The sequence below is a fragment of the Sinocyclocheilus grahami genome, unplaced genomic scaffold, assembly GCF_001515645.1.
Source record: "Sinocyclocheilus grahami isolate Dianchi unplaced genomic scaffold, SAMN03320097.WGS_v1.1 scaffold1162.1, whole genome shotgun sequence".
Lineage (NCBI taxonomy): Eukaryota > Metazoa > Chordata > Actinopteri > Cypriniformes > Cyprinidae > Sinocyclocheilus > Sinocyclocheilus grahami.
In genome coordinates this window covers 88,974-107,114 of record NW_015506341.1, presented here as the reverse complement: position 1 = coordinate 107,114, position 18,141 = coordinate 88,974, and the positions used below count along the sequence as shown (strand labels likewise).

The window sequence follows — 18,141 nt, the reverse complement described above, 5'->3', positions numbered from 1 at the left end:
AATGCGAGCATGCGAGCAGCTACTGGTAGCCAGTGCAAATTAATGAACAGAGGTGTGACATGCGTTCTTTTCGGCTCATAATCTTGCAGTCTTGCAGCAGCATTTTGGATTAATTGTAGCGGTTTGATAGAAGTGGCTGGAAGTCCTGCCAAGAGAGCATTGCAATAGTCCAGCCTGGATAGAACAAGAGCTTGAACAAGGAGTTGTGTTGTATGTTCTGAAAGAAAGGGCCTGATCTTCCTAATGTTGTATAAAGCAAATCTGCAGGAACGGGTCGGTTTTAACAATGTGGTCTGAGAAATTCAGCTTATCATCAATCACAACTCCAAGGTTTCTAGCTGTTTTTGAAGGAGTTATGGTTGATGAGCCTAACTGGATGGTGACATTTTGATAAAGTGATGGGTTTGTTGAAACCACAAGCAGTTCTGTCTTAGCCAGGTTGAGTTGAAGGTGATGGTCCGTCATCAAACAAGAAATGTCTGTTAGACAAGCTGAAATGCGAGCAGCTATCGTCGGATCATCAGGATGGAATGAGAGGTAGAGTTTAGTGTCATCAGCATAGCAGTGATATGAAAAGTCATGTTTCTGAATGACAGAACCTAGTGATGCCATGTAGACAGAGAAGAGAAGTGGTCCAAGAACTGAGCCCTGAGGCACCCCAGTATATAGATGTTGCGACTTGGACACCTCACCTCTCCAAGATACCTTGAAGGACCTATCTGAGAGGTAAGACTCAAACCACTGAGTTTAAGTGGTTCAAACTTAAATGTTATATTTAAGTATTATTATTATTATTTAAAATATAATACAACTTAATATTTACATTTTAAATACATTTTATAATAATATTTAATTTATTATATAATTATTATTGAAATATTAGGATAATATTATTATCATGAAATATAATACTAATTCTAAATGATTCATAAATAAAGTAAAAAAAAAATTCTTTAGGAGTAGAGGTATGGTTTAGGTTTGGATTAGTCTTTAGTAGTTTTAAAGTAATTAACTTACAACAGAAACAACAGAATTCTACGGCATGTCTTTATTTGTATAAGTAAATGCACTTGTGTATGAGTGTGAACAATGCACGAGTCTCACCTGAACCCCTCCTTGCACACACACGTGTATCCATTGATGGCATCATTACACTCTGCTCCATGCTGGCATTTGTTCTCCAGACAGTCATTGTAATCCTGCTCACAGTGCTGGCCAACATACCCCGGCAAACATTCACACCTGAAGATAACAACAACAACACAACAGTTTAGATGCTAAAAAATCACTAGGATGTCCTAGCACTAGTTAAAAACACTGCTAACTATTTGGTAGTGATAATGAGACTTCATACCCCTGAGTGCAGTAATGCCCACCCCGTTTTTCAGCAACATTGGTTCTGGAAGTATTTTTCCCATAAGTATTTTAAAAAAGGTATTTGTTTAAGCGTTATAAGCCATGAACCAAACGAGTATATTAAAGTATAAAAGTATATGAAAAAAGTAATAAAATAATAAGTATATGAAAATCGGACAAAAAGACAACGTTTCAAGACTATGTCCTTTTCAGTCTTAGTGAGTGATAGAACTACAATTCCATAAAGCATTGCCGAATGAATTTAAATGAAGGAGAAATATAAACTATTAATTTATAACTTATTAATTTATAGTTTATAGTTTAATTTTTTAATTTTTTAATTATGGTTGTCTGCATAGTAATGACATGTATATATATTTATTTATTTATTTTGAGAATGCAGGGTCGACAGAGTCGACTATGTCATTCGCAGCACTTTTAATGGGAGTGGGCGGAGCTAAAGATCTCTTTTGGCACGCTGCGACCCCTGATTGGAGGAATTTTCTGTACAGCATCATGGGTAGTTTTTCCATTACAAATTCTGCTTTTAAGCAGTTAATTTAAAAGTAAGTTGAATTAATGCAAACAGTTGCGTTGAGGAAAATCATACATCCTCAGTGCTCACAACTGGTCTGGCTTTAATGTTTTATCAGTTTATTGTTAAAAATCCCTTTCCTTATGGAGAAAATGAATGGAGTTTTTACTTTTGGAAGCCGACTGTTGAACTCTATTACAGGCAGCACAGGCAGGTCACGCAGTCTTTCCTGTGAAGTTCTGAGCAGAGGAGCTCAAACACTCACCTGTAGCCCTTACTGAGGAGAACACACTTGGAGTCGTGTTGGCAGAGGTCAAACCCGGGCAGACAGGGGTCAATCACCTCCTCACACAGATCCCCTAAGAGACACACAAAGAAAAAAAAAGGAACAAATGACTGTAACAGTTGCCCTCTCCCAGCGTCCGGAGGTTTATCGCATGCTGAAACACTCAGGGCCTCTGCTGTCTACGGGTGAAGCTCACAGTTGTGTGGCTAAAGGAACTCTTTGACTGAACATACGGCATATGTGTGTCATGACCCTCCTCGAGGTGTTTTCGCCCCTCACACCATCTGCCAGCATTTAGACTGTGAGGCTTTTTCTCCTCCAGGCTCAACTGAAAACATCTTTGTGTGATGGCAAAGTCTTTCTAGAGCACACAGCTCAGCAGGGTCCATTCAAAGGCACTAAATCACTGCCAACCAGAACCTTCAATAAATTCCCTGTTCCTGTCCACCTGCTGTAGGACGTCCCGCCCTGCAACAGGCCGTTTTGGGTCTAAACCAACCTCCACATCCCTGCACTCATTCACCCAGATTCCTAGCATTTCCTGTCCAGCACACTTGTGCTGGTGTTGCTAGTTGCATGGCACAGCAGCAGCTAAGAAACAGATGTACCCTCTCCGTGCTCTGGCCCTTGAGACGGGGTTTAGGTGGTCTTCTGCCAGGCCAATTTCCTCTAGACTCTTTCTGCAGCAACTGTATGTGTTCTTCAGGGAATCAATTCAGTCGGTGTCTACAGTTGATGTTTCCTGCATGCACCTCACAGGCTGGAGTCTGGCAAAGGGTTTTTAAATCAAATCTGGATGTTGGTGGTAAGATTTGTACTGACTGATGTTAATACAGAACAATCCTCAGTTGTTAAAACACAAACTGAGATACAGAAATATAATGACAATGGAGAAGGAATGAATCTTTATAAGACTTGACCTTTGGCATTTGTGAGGATTCGACATTAAACAAGGATTGAAACACATTGCCTTTCCTTGTTTGGGGCATAATGGCATTTTGGAACATTTCTGTCGGTATGCTAACTTGCACTACTGTTAAAAAGTTTGGGGTTTGTATGATTTTTTTAATGCTTTCAAAAGAAGATGGTATGTATTTGATCAAAAATACAGTAAACTGGCAAAGTTGTGAAATATTTTTACAAATAATTGAAATAGCAAAATATGTCTATTTGAATATATATTAAAATGTCATTTATTTCTGCGATGGCAAAGCTGAATTTTCAGCAGCCATTTCTTCAGTTTTCAGCGTCGCATGATCCTTCAGAAATCATTCTAATATGCTGAAAAAGAACAGAATTTATTTGAAACAGAAATCTTTTGTAACATTATAAATGTCTTCACTGTCACTTTGATCAATTTAATGCAATCCTGCTGAATAAAAGTATTGATTTCTATCAAAAAAAAGAAAAATAATTTTTTTTTGAAAGGTAGTGTATTACTTCTTTCAAAAAGAGAAAAATCTTACCAACCCCAAACTTTTGAACGGTAGTATAAGTCCCAATATAAATGTAAAATATAAAAAGTTCCACAATGCCCATGGGCACAATGTTAAAACAGGAGAGAAAACATCATCAGTATATTAAATCTTCAACCTTCCTTCTCCCCTTTCATTTCACCCACATAATTACATACTTTTATTTGAACTAATGAAAAATATATTCTCTGTTGAGAGTCTGATCTATAGCCAGTCTGGTACAGATGACTGAGTGAAATGGAGAGAATAAGATGAGCACTGCATACTTTCTGTATGCAAGAAAAATCCCAAATTAGATTTTTGTGAAATATCAGAGCAAATGGAGACTCTAGCTTTAAAAGACTTCAGTAAAAAAGCATCCCCCCTAGTTCTATTCCTATTTTAATTCCTCTTTTAGGGGAAACCCCTGAGCCAAAGCTGATACTTTCATGAAACATAACTGAGAACTCCATTAACCTCTGAGCAATTACATTTCTCTCTTGCTTGGTTTAAAACTCAGTTTTTAAGACTCTGCTCTTTAACCGGACAGCTGTGTGTATCCTACAAGCTTAAGAATGTGGCCAGGCTTATACCGCAGCAAATACCAACTACACCCGCTCCAAGGGAGGTGGCAAAGAGGAATGCCATTATAATGACAGGGCCAGCTAGGAGCAGTTGCACTTCCTATTTTGAGGAAAAGAAGAGAGAACAAGAGCAGTGGTGCCACTGGACGGCATTTGGCAGATCTGAAGTGGAAATAAACAGACAGTTTTAACAACAGTGAACTTTAAATCTGCCTAGTCAGGACTTCTGTCAAAAGCTGGTTTGTTTAGTAAAACTGCCCACTACCAGTCTTAACATGCATATTATTTTGGATTCTTAATGTTTTCTTAGCCACCTCAGTTGTGGCTGGAGGATATAAATGCAATTGGCACAGTCATGCCAGTGAAATGGCCTCATTGACTGAGACAGACAAATAGGGTAATATGACTAAGAAAATGGTAACGAAGAGTCTGAAACAGTCTGAATGCGTTTACAGGCTGGTTTAATGAGGTTTAACTGGTACCTCTGTAGTTCGGAGGGCAGATGCAGGTGTAGTTGTTGATGCCGTCCACACAGGTGGAGTTATTCTCACAGTCGTTGTCTTCACAGTCATCAGGATTCAGCTCACACTGTTGGCCCTCGTACCCAGGCGGACACACACAGCTAGAGGAATGGGAAGGCACAGGACAACGATCAATACTTCAAATGTTACAACAACGCGTGGGTTTCAGTGATTTAGCTCTGTTGGGTGACACCCTGATACTGCCAGACTGATTTGTTTCAGGTCTGCAGCCAGAACAGTGTCATTTGTTGCCATTCATGTCTCATTGTTTGGTCTTTAAATGTCAACCCAACATCCCTCATTAGTGCACTGCTCACAGCCAACAGGAACACTGAGTTCTGGTTTTAACATGTACTGAACACATTACAGGGATAGTTCAGTCACAAATGATAATGTTGGCATGAACACAAAACAAGATATTTATTTATAACACTCTATAAGCCCTTGTTTATTGAGAATATCAGAATTTTGTAAGAAGATCTTCAGTGAGTAAATTTGAACTCACTTTTTTTTTCAAATACACTTTCTTTGAGGAAAAGAACATACTGAACATTCTGCTAAACATCTAATTTCGTTCCACCAAAATCAAGCAATATGATTACGAGTAGATGAGTCAAAAAGTTTAGTCAAAGCCCATATTTTCAAGGTCTTGGTCCTTGAGTCTGAGTTCAAAAGCATATTTTCATTGTATTGGTCTTCTCTTGTTGGGAGCATGAAGACACTGTCTTGACTCAGACTTGACTATTTTCTGGCCTCGGTCCTAAATTAGACTCAACCCTCTTCTGGTCTCCGTTTTGACTCAGACTTGACCCTCTTCTGGTCTTGGTCTTGAATCAGACTCAATCCTCTTTTGATCTTGGTTTTGACTCAGACATAATTTCTTCTGGTCTCAGTCTTGACTCAGACTCGACCCTTTTCTGGTCTCTACTTTAAATCAGACTCAGCCCACTTCTGGAATCGGTCTTGACTCAGACCCGACTCTCTTCTAATCTCAGTCTTAACCTGAACCTGATGCTCTTCTGGTCTCAGTCTTGACTCAGACTCAATGTCTTCTGGTCTTGGTTTTGACCTCAGACTCGAATCTCTTCTGATCTCAGTCTTGACTCAAACTTGATCCTCTTCTGGTCTCAGTCTTGACGCAGACTCTGCCCTCTTCTGGTTTCGTTTTCTGACTCAGACTCTACCCTCTTTTGATCTCTGTCTTGACTCAGACTTGATTTCTTCTGGTCTCGGTATTGACTCAGACTCGAATCTCTTCTGGTTTCATTTTCTGACTCAGACTCTACCCTCTTTTGATCTCTGTCTTGACTCAGACTTGACTCTTTTCTGGTCTCAGTCTTAGATCAGACTCGACCCTCTTCTGGTCTCAGTCTCGAATCAGAGTCGATGTCTTCTGGTCTTGGTCTTGACTCAGACTCTATCTCTTCTGGTTTCTCTCTTGACTCAAACTCGACCCTGTTCTGGTCTTGATCTTCACTGGGACTCAAATGAGCTGTTCTCAATTATATCACTGCAAATTACCTGCTAAAATTCCAAGCAGCCCCTAATATTTGCATTTTTCTCTGTTGTTTTGCCTTTCTGTTGCTATCCATTAGTCTTGTAGATCAGATCCATCAGTGACTGAGGCTCAGTGTTTGATAAACCTCCATTTCTATGGTGACTTGTTGAGCAATAGCAGTAAAACTTATCTCACTGTTTAGCACAACCCACACCCATCTGTATCCTTCCACCCAGTCCCTGCCCACTGGCTGCCAACTCTCAGGAGCTACGCCAGCAACCGATATATTCCACCTCCAGACACATAAAAACACACAAATCTCTGGGCTCATTTGTTGTTTTTTGTAAAGTCATTGTGCAACTCTGTTCCTGCTGGATGTGAAGCAGCTGCCCTGCAAAAATTGAATAGAGGCCTAACGTGACATTACCAAAGTTGTTGGGAGATTTATAGGACACAGGGGACATTTATTGTGACATTATAACAATCTGCCTGTCTCTTGCTTCTTTCAGATGTCCAGGGGTGTTACAAGCTTTGAATTTTTAATACACAGATTTTGTCCAGATGTGCATTGTAACAAAGAACTTTCAAATTAAATTATTTCAGTTTTTAAATCTTATTTATATCCTTTTTGACACTTATTCATAGTGATAGTGGAAACACTGTGCAGGCTACATTCAGATTTATGTTGCCAGCATGAGCACCAAAAAAAAAAAATCATAATTTCAAGCCACAGGTCCAACAACTTCACTATAAATAATATCAATAAATAAATATTATTTATACAGCTCTGAATGTACCTGTAGTGCCCGTCCAGTCCAGGTGTGAGGTGGCACGTGCCTCCATTAACACACGGCAGGCTGATGCAGGCGTTAATGGGGATCTCACAGTTACGACCCTGAGGAAAGAGAAAGCCTGTGAGCATGGATGAAGAAAGAGAGAGCTCAGGTTTTAACATGTCTGACCCTACATACTGGGACAAAGGTCACAATCAGATGGACACTTTCAAAGGTGAAGAGGTTAAAGAAATAAAAAGCCATCATCTACGGTATTACATAATGAGTTCTGAGTAAAATGTCAACTTAAATGTTAACCGCAATTTACCTTTCAAACAGGGTTAAGGAGTGGACATTAAAGCCAATGATTAGCGGTGCTTTCTATGGTTATTATTGTTGCTCATACTTATAATTAGGAATCCGTTTTAATCCTTTTAATTACCATCCAGAACACCCTAGCAACCACATAGCAACATAATAAAAACACTCAGAACATATTACCTGCATAGCCTATCCTGCAGCATTGTGGTGGCTAGTTTTGCACAGACAAGCACCACTCACATTTTCCTCAGCAAATGTAAAAATCTTGTTTGTTTACTAGTTCTATATCCAGGCCCAGAGCTGAGTTTAGTTTAATATCATGGTTTATGGAAGATGTATGTTGTGTCCTGATCCTTTTACACTCTGAGGCTGTAACTCCGTGACTAACTCTCTCCATTTCAATTTCAGACAAAGGCTCTTGCCACTGATATGCCTGTTTCCTCTGCTCTCCTCAAAGGGCACATATGCCTGTTTTCTTTCTCTCGGCCCCTCTGTTTTTTCTCTTTCTCTCTTCCCATGTTTGACTTAATTCAGTACTCTAGAACATTCTAATTAATCTTCACTTATTTCGAGGACAGACGCACACCTGGAACTGACCTTGAGAGCTGCGGTTTTAATTAAAAGACAGCTCACTGGTTCTGTCTTGTAGAGGGCGAAGGGTTAAGCTCTTATCTGTTCTTCAACAGAACAACACTGACAGGAATCCCATAACCAAACAAAAGAATAATGATTGCATGCTGCATCCAGAACACGCACACATTCGTAAACCACTTTTTGTGTGAAACCGAGTCTGTTTGATATCAAACTTTGGTTCGTTTGGTTTTTTGAAGCAGTTTTTCAAGTGTTTTTCGATGTGCATCAGCAATCTGCAACCCAGTCTGCTTGGAATGATGGTCTAAAGTTTGGTTCATGTTTATAATAGCAATCTGTTCAAACTCACGGAAGTGAACTGCCACTGATGCTGCATAATTTACATTTTTGTACGTTACCGCCCGGTCACACTTATCATTTCTCATAGCTGCTTGTCTTTGAATAAATTGCTTTTGAAGAGCAGCTCACATTCTTCACATCCCTTGCAATACATTTGCCATCAGCCCAAGACCTCACCGCCAAGGTCGCACCACTGAGTATGTATCCACTACACAAACAACACCTGCCTGAGTACAATAGGAAATAATCAAGAAACTTCAGATCCAGCGAGTTCAGCTCGGGAAGATGGATGATGAGGCTCTCATGCATGTAATGATGCACATAACTCATAGGAGTATTCTGTACACGCGTGCACGCTGCCTGAGGATGTATGTGGGGCGGTGGATGGTCACTCACCTTGTAGCCAAAGGGGCAGGTGCAGTGGTAGGAGCCCATGACATCACTCACACATGTGCCATTGTTCTGACAGGGACTCGCCCGACAGGGGGCGCACTTGGACATCAGATTCAAATCTGCTGGACCTGAAAGACACACAACACAACATGTGAAGCATAAATGTGTGGACGAGAAAGGGAACAGGAAATAAAAGGGAGTGGAGGTGACATTAAGGTCAACATGAAACAAACCTGACCATATTTCTTTGCAAAACTTTATCTGTGCATGTTATTACTAGAAACAAAATCGAAAAAGCAGAATTACCATTTATCAAAATATAATAACTTGTCTCTGCCTCTGAAACACTGTTATTTTTGTATTATTTATGTTCTATTAAGTATGTATTTATTATTTTGCATTAGCTTTTATTCTCAAGTTTTCCCTTTAATTTAAGTTTGAATAATTTTGTTATGTGCTTTTGTCATTTTATTAGATTTTCTTAAATATTTCTATTTATTTCAGTTTTAGGTATTCAGTACTTTTTTCAGTTAGTTGCAAAGGCAGCATTTCTAATTTTCATTTTTAAAGTTTTTCATCTAATATTTATATTTTATTTGATTTAATTCAGCTTTATTTCAGTTACAGAAAACTTATTTTTTTGTAGTTAACAATATTTCTCAACCCTTATCCTTCAACCTGACTCCATTCTGGTATGTAATGTCCACTTTTAATGATCCAATAAATTCTGATCAAATCAAATCAATTCATACCCTACAGTTTTTTCTCTCCTCAAATATCTTGTTTCATTCTGAAATATTGCCATTGCAAACTTAAACACTCAGAAAAAAGGTAGTAAACTGGGGTGGTACTCTTTGAAAAGGTACCAATACGTGCATTTTATGTACTAGTATGTACCATTTAGGGGTAAAGAAGGTACAAAGATGTACCTTTTAGCTTTGGTAAGATAGGCTACTGAGAGATTTTTGAGAGTGAAGAGGCTCAGCATCACTGCTCTCACGCTTAGTTTTTGGACGTTGACAATGTTATTTAGGGAGAGAAAGAGAGCGGAAATTGAATCAGGACCTGGTGCAGACCAAATTGAAATGTTGTGTTTGCCATACGAGCACCACGGCTCAATGTGCCTGGAGCAGATGTGTTATCCAGCAGAAAAGAAGACAGACTCACCCTTGCACTGGAATTGACTGAGAGGGGTGGTAAGCAGCAGGCGGTCTGCCATGCCGGGTGGTCCAGTGCAGCGGGCGATGCCAGGCTCTTTAAACCCAGCCTTCACCCACTGAGACAACCAGCGCAGCTCGCAGTCACAGTACAGGGGGTTTGCACCCAGAGCCCTGGATCACACGAACCGGGTGTTAAACTTTGTTTGAAAGGATAAATGCATTAGAATATCAGTATGATTCATTGGCCAAGTGGATTTTTCCTTGTGAATACAACTCTTCCTTACAAAGCCAACTTCTTCGGTTACTACAAACATCCCAATTGCACTTCCTTCAATTCAACAGGCCCTTTATTCCTCAATGGGGATTTTTCTCTGACAGTTCTTTTCAATGAGGAAACAAGGAGCTACAGTAGCCTCGCTCCAAACCAGCAAGAGGTACTACAGCCGGAGAGGAAAAAAAACACCACCACCATAAGCCTCCATAATAGATGCCTTTTAGCTGTAATAAAATTTACAAAGATTCCCTGTGGGGCTCGGTCTCCGAGCGCAGAGCACAAGGCTGCACTCTCTCTAGGTTGCACCCGGTAATGAGGTAAAACCTACATCGAGTCTAAAGACCTGAGTTGGTCTCTAAGGTTGAGACTGGGAGTCCATCATTAATAGAGGCAGAGACAGCATGCTTTTACACACACACACACACACACACACACACACACACACACACACACACACACAGGTTTGTTTTTGTGAAAAGTGGGGACATCCCATAGGCGTAATGGTTTTTATACTGTACAGACCGTATATTCTATTGCCCTACACCAACCCTACCCCTAAACCTACCCCTTACAGGAAACTTTCTGCTATTTCAGATTTTCAATACACTCCATTCTGTGTGATTTATAAGCGTTTTGAAAAGTGGGGACATGGGGTAATGTCCTGAAAAGTCACCTTCTCCTTGTAATACCTATGTCATACCTTTGCCATTATACAAATCTATATCCTTATTTGTCACAAAAACACACACACACACACACACACACTTACAGATGAGACAGAGATGTCAAGTGGCTGAAGGCTCCCTCAGGAATAGTTGAAAGGTCATTTCCGTGGAGGGTTCTGAAAGAGAAGAATGAAAAGGAAATGAAAAAAAGGCATGGAGCTCTGGGAGTTGGTTTCATTGTTTTCCACACTATAAACGGAGAGAGAGAAAGAAAGGGTCATTCACGGCATTTAGTGCGGATTATAGAAAACCGCTGCCGTTTAGTGAGGCACCGGTGGGAACGGCAGATTTGCATTGAGATTTCATTGTATGCTGTGTCAGTTCTGTTTAATAATTTCTCCTGTTCTATTTTGGGCCGCTCGACCAACACATATACTCAGACCGCAACCTGAGAACATGATTGGACAGCTACAGGCCCTTGAGGGCACGTCAGCGCTGGCCCTGGGGCATTTTGGGAAATTAAAAAGTGACAATGATGACTGCCTGGCAGACTAAGCTTAAAGAGGCCAGAATAAGATGGGCGTCCTTTGGTCTGTTTACGGTATCTGTGCACACAGGGTGTTGATAACGTATCCAGCTTAATGCAGACAGATATCCAAGGGTGTCTCTTCAACTATAGTCACACATTTCAAACTTCATTTGTATTAAACAGACATTTCAAACAAACATTTTTATTAAACTGATCAAATCTGACAAAAGACATCTGTTTCGAATGCAGTTTTTTTCTCTGTTCTAAGAAACATAAAAAGTATCACGGTTTCCAAAAACAATTCCCAAACTTTTGAACGATACTATAATTTTCGCATAATAATTATTGACATGATTCATATTTATTTTGCACTTTGTTTTAGAGTATTATACTTTTAAATTATCATAGCAAAATTTATATTTTAATAGATTTTTGTACAATGAAAAAATAGGTGTTGAAATAATTACAAAGAAACAGCAAATGAATTAAACAAAATTTTGAAGCAGAAAAACTGAAATAGCATTTTTTTTTGTAAACTGAAATCCAATAATCTTTGTTTTAATTTACAGCTACAAAAAATATTTTTACAGTGTGGTTTTGAGTTTGAGTCTGTAAATAGTCTGGTAAGCAACAAAAATAAATCATGAAGGCATGGTAAAAAGTTTCCAAGACCATTTTAATGTGACTTTCATATAACCAAAAGAAAAAAATGTACCCACAGGACTTAAGTGTTCTTAAAATCTATTGCTTTGTTCCTTCAGAACTTGCTTATGCTGTGAATGTGCTGTTCTAAAGCAGCTTTGTTCAGGCAGTAATCTCCTGAAGTTAAGTTCATAAGGCAGGTGTTGTGGTGCATGGGGAGTGTGTGTGTGTGTGTGTGTGTGTGTGTGTGTTTGTATGTGTGTGTGTGTGAGAGAGAGAGAGATTGATGTGAATATGCAGCAGATCGCTGGTTCATCAGGTAAAAAACAAAAGGGAGTCTTACAGCAGGCGGAGAGAACGCAAGCCATCAAATGCATGAACCGGGACACAGCGAATTTGATTATAGCTCAGGATACTGCAGAGAAAGAGAGAGCGAATATGAGTGATACACAGAGACAGTGAAACAGTCATTTAATGTCAACATTTCTGCCCAAATTTTTGGAAGTAGTGATCAAGTTCACATGACGGCACTGACAAACTCATATGTGGACACAGAAACTGTGTCTGATTGTTGGATGATGGTGTAAACTTACAGGGTGGCAAGCTGCGTCATGTTGCTGAAGGTGAGAGGGGCAAGAAGACTGATGCTGTTATTACTGAGGTCTCTGCAGAGGAAACACACACAAACACACAGCAGATCCAATTACACACCCTCAGAAGAATGTCTACAACATGCCTTCACAATCCAAAGCCAGGTTTACTCTTAGAAAAGAGATTTAATCGCAGTTACTTCATCCTGGTTAAATAAAGTTTATTAATTAATGACTTCAAACGTGCATAAAAACTGAACCGTAGACAGCAAAAAAAAAAAAAAGAAAAAAAAAAGGCAGTTGTGTTTGCCAGAAACTCACTCAGTTATAATGTTTGAGGGATTATGGGATGGCATGTTGGCATATTTTACAACATATTATATTTCCTTAAAAGGTTGAAAGTTATTGCAAGATACTTAAAGCACCAAAAAATGCTTTGTATACCTTAAAAACTTTACTGATAATTACCATCTAAGTACACATGCCAATACAAAGTCACATGATGAGTTCATCATAAGTGGCCTGTCTATAAAATATGGCTGATTTTAATACATAAATGGTGCATATGCTCACAATCACACACACACACAAACCCAGCATCAAGGGTAATGCGCAAGATACTAAAAAATGCAATAAACGTTAACTAAAGCATAAAATTATTTAAATAAAACACAAAACTGGTATGTGTCACACAGAGACTACTGGGAAAGTCGTTTTTCATGTTTTTAACCGTAAACTACACAGTAATTCATAGCTTTTACAGTAATTTGACAGTTTAATTTTATAGTATTTTAGTTATTTTGACAGTTTAATCTTACAGTAAAATTTCATAACATGCAATTTTAAACCATTTACAATTCTTCACCATATGCTAAGGTAACTTACAGTTAAAACAATTAACAGTTTTTTTTTTCTGTAAAAATTACAAACTTTTTATTATTATTAAAGGGGTCAAATGATGCTGCTAAAAAGAACATTATTTTGTGTATTTGGTGTGATGAAATGTGTTTATGCGGTTTAAGGTTAAAAAAACATGTTATTTTCCACATACTGTACATTATTGTTTCTCCTCTATGCCCCGCCTTTCTGAAAAGCGTTGATTTTTACAAAGCTCATCGGTCTGAAAAGTGAGGTGTGCTCTGATTTGCCAGCTATCCAGTGCGTTGTGATTGGCCGAATACCTCAAGCGTGTGACGGAAATGTTACGCCCCTCACCATTCTGTGATGCCCTGTCCGGCCGGAGCGACGCGACAAAAACATTAAAACCCATTATAAACGAGGCATTTGTTGCATCCAGTGGGGACATAATTACTGATTATAATGATTTATACTGTCTTTTTACACGTTGCATTGCATTGCACCATGTAAACATAAAACCATGTCTGCATTTGTGATCGGCGAAATGACAAACAACAAGCACTACTCTACACTGCTCAAAACTCGCGTTTGAATCATCAGTGGCAAATTCTTTAAATATAAAAAACTTACAGTCTGTGAGTCAGAACAGCCGGCATTGTAGTCTACTCTACCAGGACCTCCATAAAATGCGCTGGACACATCTGAATATTTGGGTTGAAGTGTTCTGGAACAGTGTTGTAAATACAACTTAACCACTGATTTCTAGTCGTGTCCTCTTTTGGAAGACCAAACAAAGTAGTTTCACTTTCACAACGAAACACACGGCGGGCTAGAGTGAGCGGAGGCGGGCGGGCTTGAGAACGGCGCAGCCGGTGGATTCGACGAAGGAGCGTCCGGCGGGCTTGCGGCAACCACATGTGACGACCCCGGGCTGAACTCCGCTTCGTCCATGGTGAAAGCCGATCCTGCGATCCAAAGCACGAAGTTGATGTATTTCCTCAGCGACCAGCACGGATCAGCTCCAGGCATGACAAAGCGGATATCGTCCTCTTTTGGAAGGCCAAACAAAGTAGTTTCGCTTTCACAACGAAACACACGGCAACAGGAATACTACAGCGAGAATCAAAGTTACGCCTTCTTTCTTTGCGTTTACATTTGGACGGTGTTATGCAAATCTTCCCACATCGTGAGGTAGACATGTGGGGGCGTGTTAGAACAAGCCGTTTTAGGTAGGCATGGCTGACTCTTAACTGTTATAAAGAATATCCCTTTGGATTTGAAACTTTAGTCTTTGCAACTTTACAGATCTTAAGTAACACTCCAAAGAGAAAGAAAAAAATTTAAATCGCATCATATGACCCCTTTAATATTATTTACAATGTGAGACGATATCTCAGATTTGCTAAAACGTAACAATTCCTGCAGCTTTGGAAATACAAATAATTCTGTATACTTAAAATAAACATACAAATGAAGGCATTAAATGCATAGTGGGTCCTTTTGGATAATAGCGTGTGGCAAATGAATAAATTAAATGAAAAGTGGAGAAATACATACAGCAGTGTCAGTTGTTTCAGACTAGCAAGCTCTTTGGGCACGGAGGTAAGGAGATTTCCTTCCAAGTATCTGAAACGGTAAGACAAATCCTGTTAACAGGCAAGTTTACAATCCTCAAACAAGCTATAAAGTAAAACCAGATTCATTTTAAATTTCATTTCATGCTTAAAAATACATTTTACATCGGAAGAAATAGACTTATTACCACAAAGCGGCTCTAGATGTAGAGGAGTTACAGTGAGCTGCCTTGCTGTCTAGTGTAGCTGAAGTGTAGCTGCTGGGATTGCTTATCTACAAAATTTACTCTTGGTATTATATTCAAAACTATGACACAGGAGAAGAGGTCAATCCTGCTGGAGTTTTCCTGTACAACCCAAGAACAATTACTGTCCTTCTGCTGAAAAACCGACAGCGTCAAGGCAGGATATTTCTGTTCACCACACTCGCCATTAAAACCGCTTGTTACATCAGTCTCTCCTTGTCACTTGTTTGCATTTCTTTTCTTCTCTTAGTCACTGTCGTCTTGTTCTATTGCTTCCCTGTCTCTCCATCTATCCCTTTTCTCGAAGTATGAGTATGAGCTGCTCTTATCGAGTTTAAACGACAGTGTCAGCAGTTCTATGAAGGCGCTGTGCTCACTCTTCATCTGATTGGTTCAGTAGATTATGACTGACACCTTAACTGTGCAACAACTCACTACCCCTCATACAATCAGAGTGACCCATCTCAGAATCAATTTCAGAAAAAAGGTCTGAAGCTGTCACTGAACTAAACTGAAAAAGATGAAAACATGACAGGAAGGAGCTGGAAGGAGAAACTCACACTTCAGTTGTATCTTTAGGGATACCCTTAGGCAGCGAACGCAGCCCCCGGTTACTACAGCGCACCACTGTGTCCGAGCATGAGCAAGAATCGGGACAGCGAGGGGCCGACGGCAGACAGACATTCTCTTCCGTACCTTAGAGAGGAAGATATGCATATTTTATGCTCCTTTACATCATGCAAGACAAAAACGTAATATGTGCTGCTAACAGATCTAATATAGAAACTCATCAATTCTTTAAAAGGAAGTAATGGAGGATGGAGAAAAAGAGAGAGAACGGATGAAAGTGCACAGGTGCTGCGTGCACCAAATTGCATTGCACCCTCTCTGAAAATAGCCTTTTCTCAGGAATGTGGGTCTCCAAACATGGGTATCATTATTACAGCGCACGCTTGCTCATAATAAGTGATACAGTGCACAGGAGTTTAAAATCAGCAGCTAAATATTGCTTTTGGCTTCGCTTGCTCCACATTTCCTGCAAGCAATACTTGTAGCCTCCTCCCGAGCTGCTTTCATCCAAGCTCTTTAAGATGCTATCTGTAAAAGGCTGAATTGCCCTATAGATTAAAAAGAAACAGCGAATTAAGCCATTAATGGGAGGTAATGGAGACTGAGATATACTCCAACAATAACACACAGACCGAGTCTGGAAGGAGAACGCTGGATCTGGATGTGCCTGCAAACGTAGAAGAGCCAAAGGGGCTGTGGGCTAGTTTTACAATGACTGGACTCTTTCAAACGACCAAAAATATCTTCCCGTAAATCAATTTAGCTTGACTTTGTTACTCTAACTGTAATTGCAGAGCACTGAAATAGCTGGATGTTGTGGTGGTGAGTTGTTTGGAGCCGAAACGAACAGAATAACAACACATGAGCCCTGACAGACAGCTTCTTCTAACTAATGGACCTCGAGCCAGGGCGATTTCTCTCACTTTCAACCTCTTTATTTCAAAGTGCTTCGCCCGTCTACAGCTGAGCAGGCTCTCTTAACACGATATTCCCTGAAGCAGCAAAAGAACTGTTTCTACCATAGCTTTGACAGGGAGGCCTTCTGAAACACAGGACCCCAGCCAGACAGAAGCCAAACCGCAGTTTCTTTTTCTCTGTTAAACTTTATGTCGGTCTCGAGAGGTTCTGTTTTCCCCCTCTTTATGGACACAAGTTCTTCCCTATAAAAACCAGAGTTGGAGAAGATAATGTTTAGGCCTCATGAAAATTTGTCCTCATGCTGCCCTCTCAGTACGGCCTTGTGGGAAGCTGGCCGGGTGTGATTTACCCTGACGCTGGGAAGCAGGGAGAGGGGGATGAAGGTGTGGGAAATCCGAGGAGAAGGAGTGGAGAGAAAGCCTCGGTCTGGAAGGAGGCGATGCAGCGGCCTGAACTAAGCAGCGTGATTTCATGGGAACTGGAGATGGATGTGGTGTGGATGGCACAGGTTACAAGGCAAATACTAGCTGAGGTCTGCAAACCCTTGTTCAGCGTCCTGACAGTGCGACTCTGGTTCATGAGGAACTGCTTAAAAGGCCAGTGTGGACATAAAGGAATAGAAGAGTATGAAAGAGAATCAACATTATATATACATATAATATATACAGTATATAATATATATATATATATATACAGTGCCTTGTGAATTTATTCATACCCCTTCATTTTTTTCACATTTTGTTTTGTTGCTGCCTTATGTTAAACTGCTTTAAATTAGTTTTTTCCACAACAATCTACACTCCATACACCATAATTGTCAAGCAAAAAAAACATTTTAACATCTTTGCAAATGTATTAAAAATAAAAAAATAAAATGATTCCATTGCATAAGTATTCATACCCTTATCTGGGACAGTTGAAATTGAGCTCAGGAGCATTCATTTTGCTTGAAGATGTTATTACACTTCAAGTGAAGTTAACCTGTGGCAAATTCATTTGAATGGGTAATGATTTGGAAAGGCACACACGTCTTAATAAAAGGTCTAACAGCTGACAATGCATATCAGAGCAAAAACCAAGCCCTGAGGTCAAAAGAACTGCCTGTAGAGCTCAGAAACAGGTTTGCATCAAGCCACACATCTGTGGAAGAGTTCAGAAAAAAATTCTGCTTCATTGAAGGGTCACAGAAGCATGTAGTCTCTGTTACCCTTAATGGAAGAAATTTGAAACAACCAGGACTCTTCCTAGAGCTGGCCTCCTGGCCAAACTGAGCAATTGATGGAGAAGGGCTTTGGTTAATGTGGTGACCAAGAACCTGATGGTCACTCTAGTTGAGCTCCATGATCATATGTGGAGATAGGAGAAATCTACAGAAGGACAAACATCGCTGCAACACTCCACCAATCCAGTCTTTATGGCGATGTGGCCAAACTCAATCCTCTCTTCAGTTAAGACACATGAAAAC

The 18,141-nt window shown here is 39.9% G+C and overlaps 1 protein-coding gene across 1 annotated transcript in view; it reads right to left on the bottom strand.

Annotated features, from left to right (window-relative positions):
* Positions 1 to 18,141, bottom strand: part of LOC107567472 (slit homolog 3 protein-like) — a 90,991-nt gene that overhangs the window by 15,641 nt on the left and 57,209 nt on the right. Inside the window, exons 19-30 of the mRNA XM_016253164.1 lie at positions 16,215 to 16,306; positions 15,749 to 15,884; positions 14,927 to 14,995; positions 12,515 to 12,586; positions 12,265 to 12,336; positions 10,855 to 10,926; positions 9,819 to 9,982; positions 8,655 to 8,779; positions 7,032 to 7,129; positions 4,698 to 4,837; positions 2,157 to 2,250; positions 1,105 to 1,242 (exon numbers count right to left, since the gene is read on the bottom strand). Of these exons, the coding sequence (XP_016108650.1) occupies positions 1,105 to 1,242; positions 2,157 to 2,250; positions 4,698 to 4,837; positions 7,032 to 7,129; positions 8,655 to 8,779; positions 9,819 to 9,982; positions 10,855 to 10,926; positions 12,265 to 12,336; positions 12,515 to 12,586; positions 14,927 to 14,995; positions 15,749 to 15,884; positions 16,215 to 16,306 (1,272 nt within the window). The remainder of the gene's footprint in view (positions 1 to 1,104; positions 1,243 to 2,156; positions 2,251 to 4,697; positions 4,838 to 7,031; positions 7,130 to 8,654; positions 8,780 to 9,818; positions 9,983 to 10,854; positions 10,927 to 12,264; positions 12,337 to 12,514; positions 12,587 to 14,926; positions 14,996 to 15,748; positions 15,885 to 16,214; positions 16,307 to 18,141) is intronic.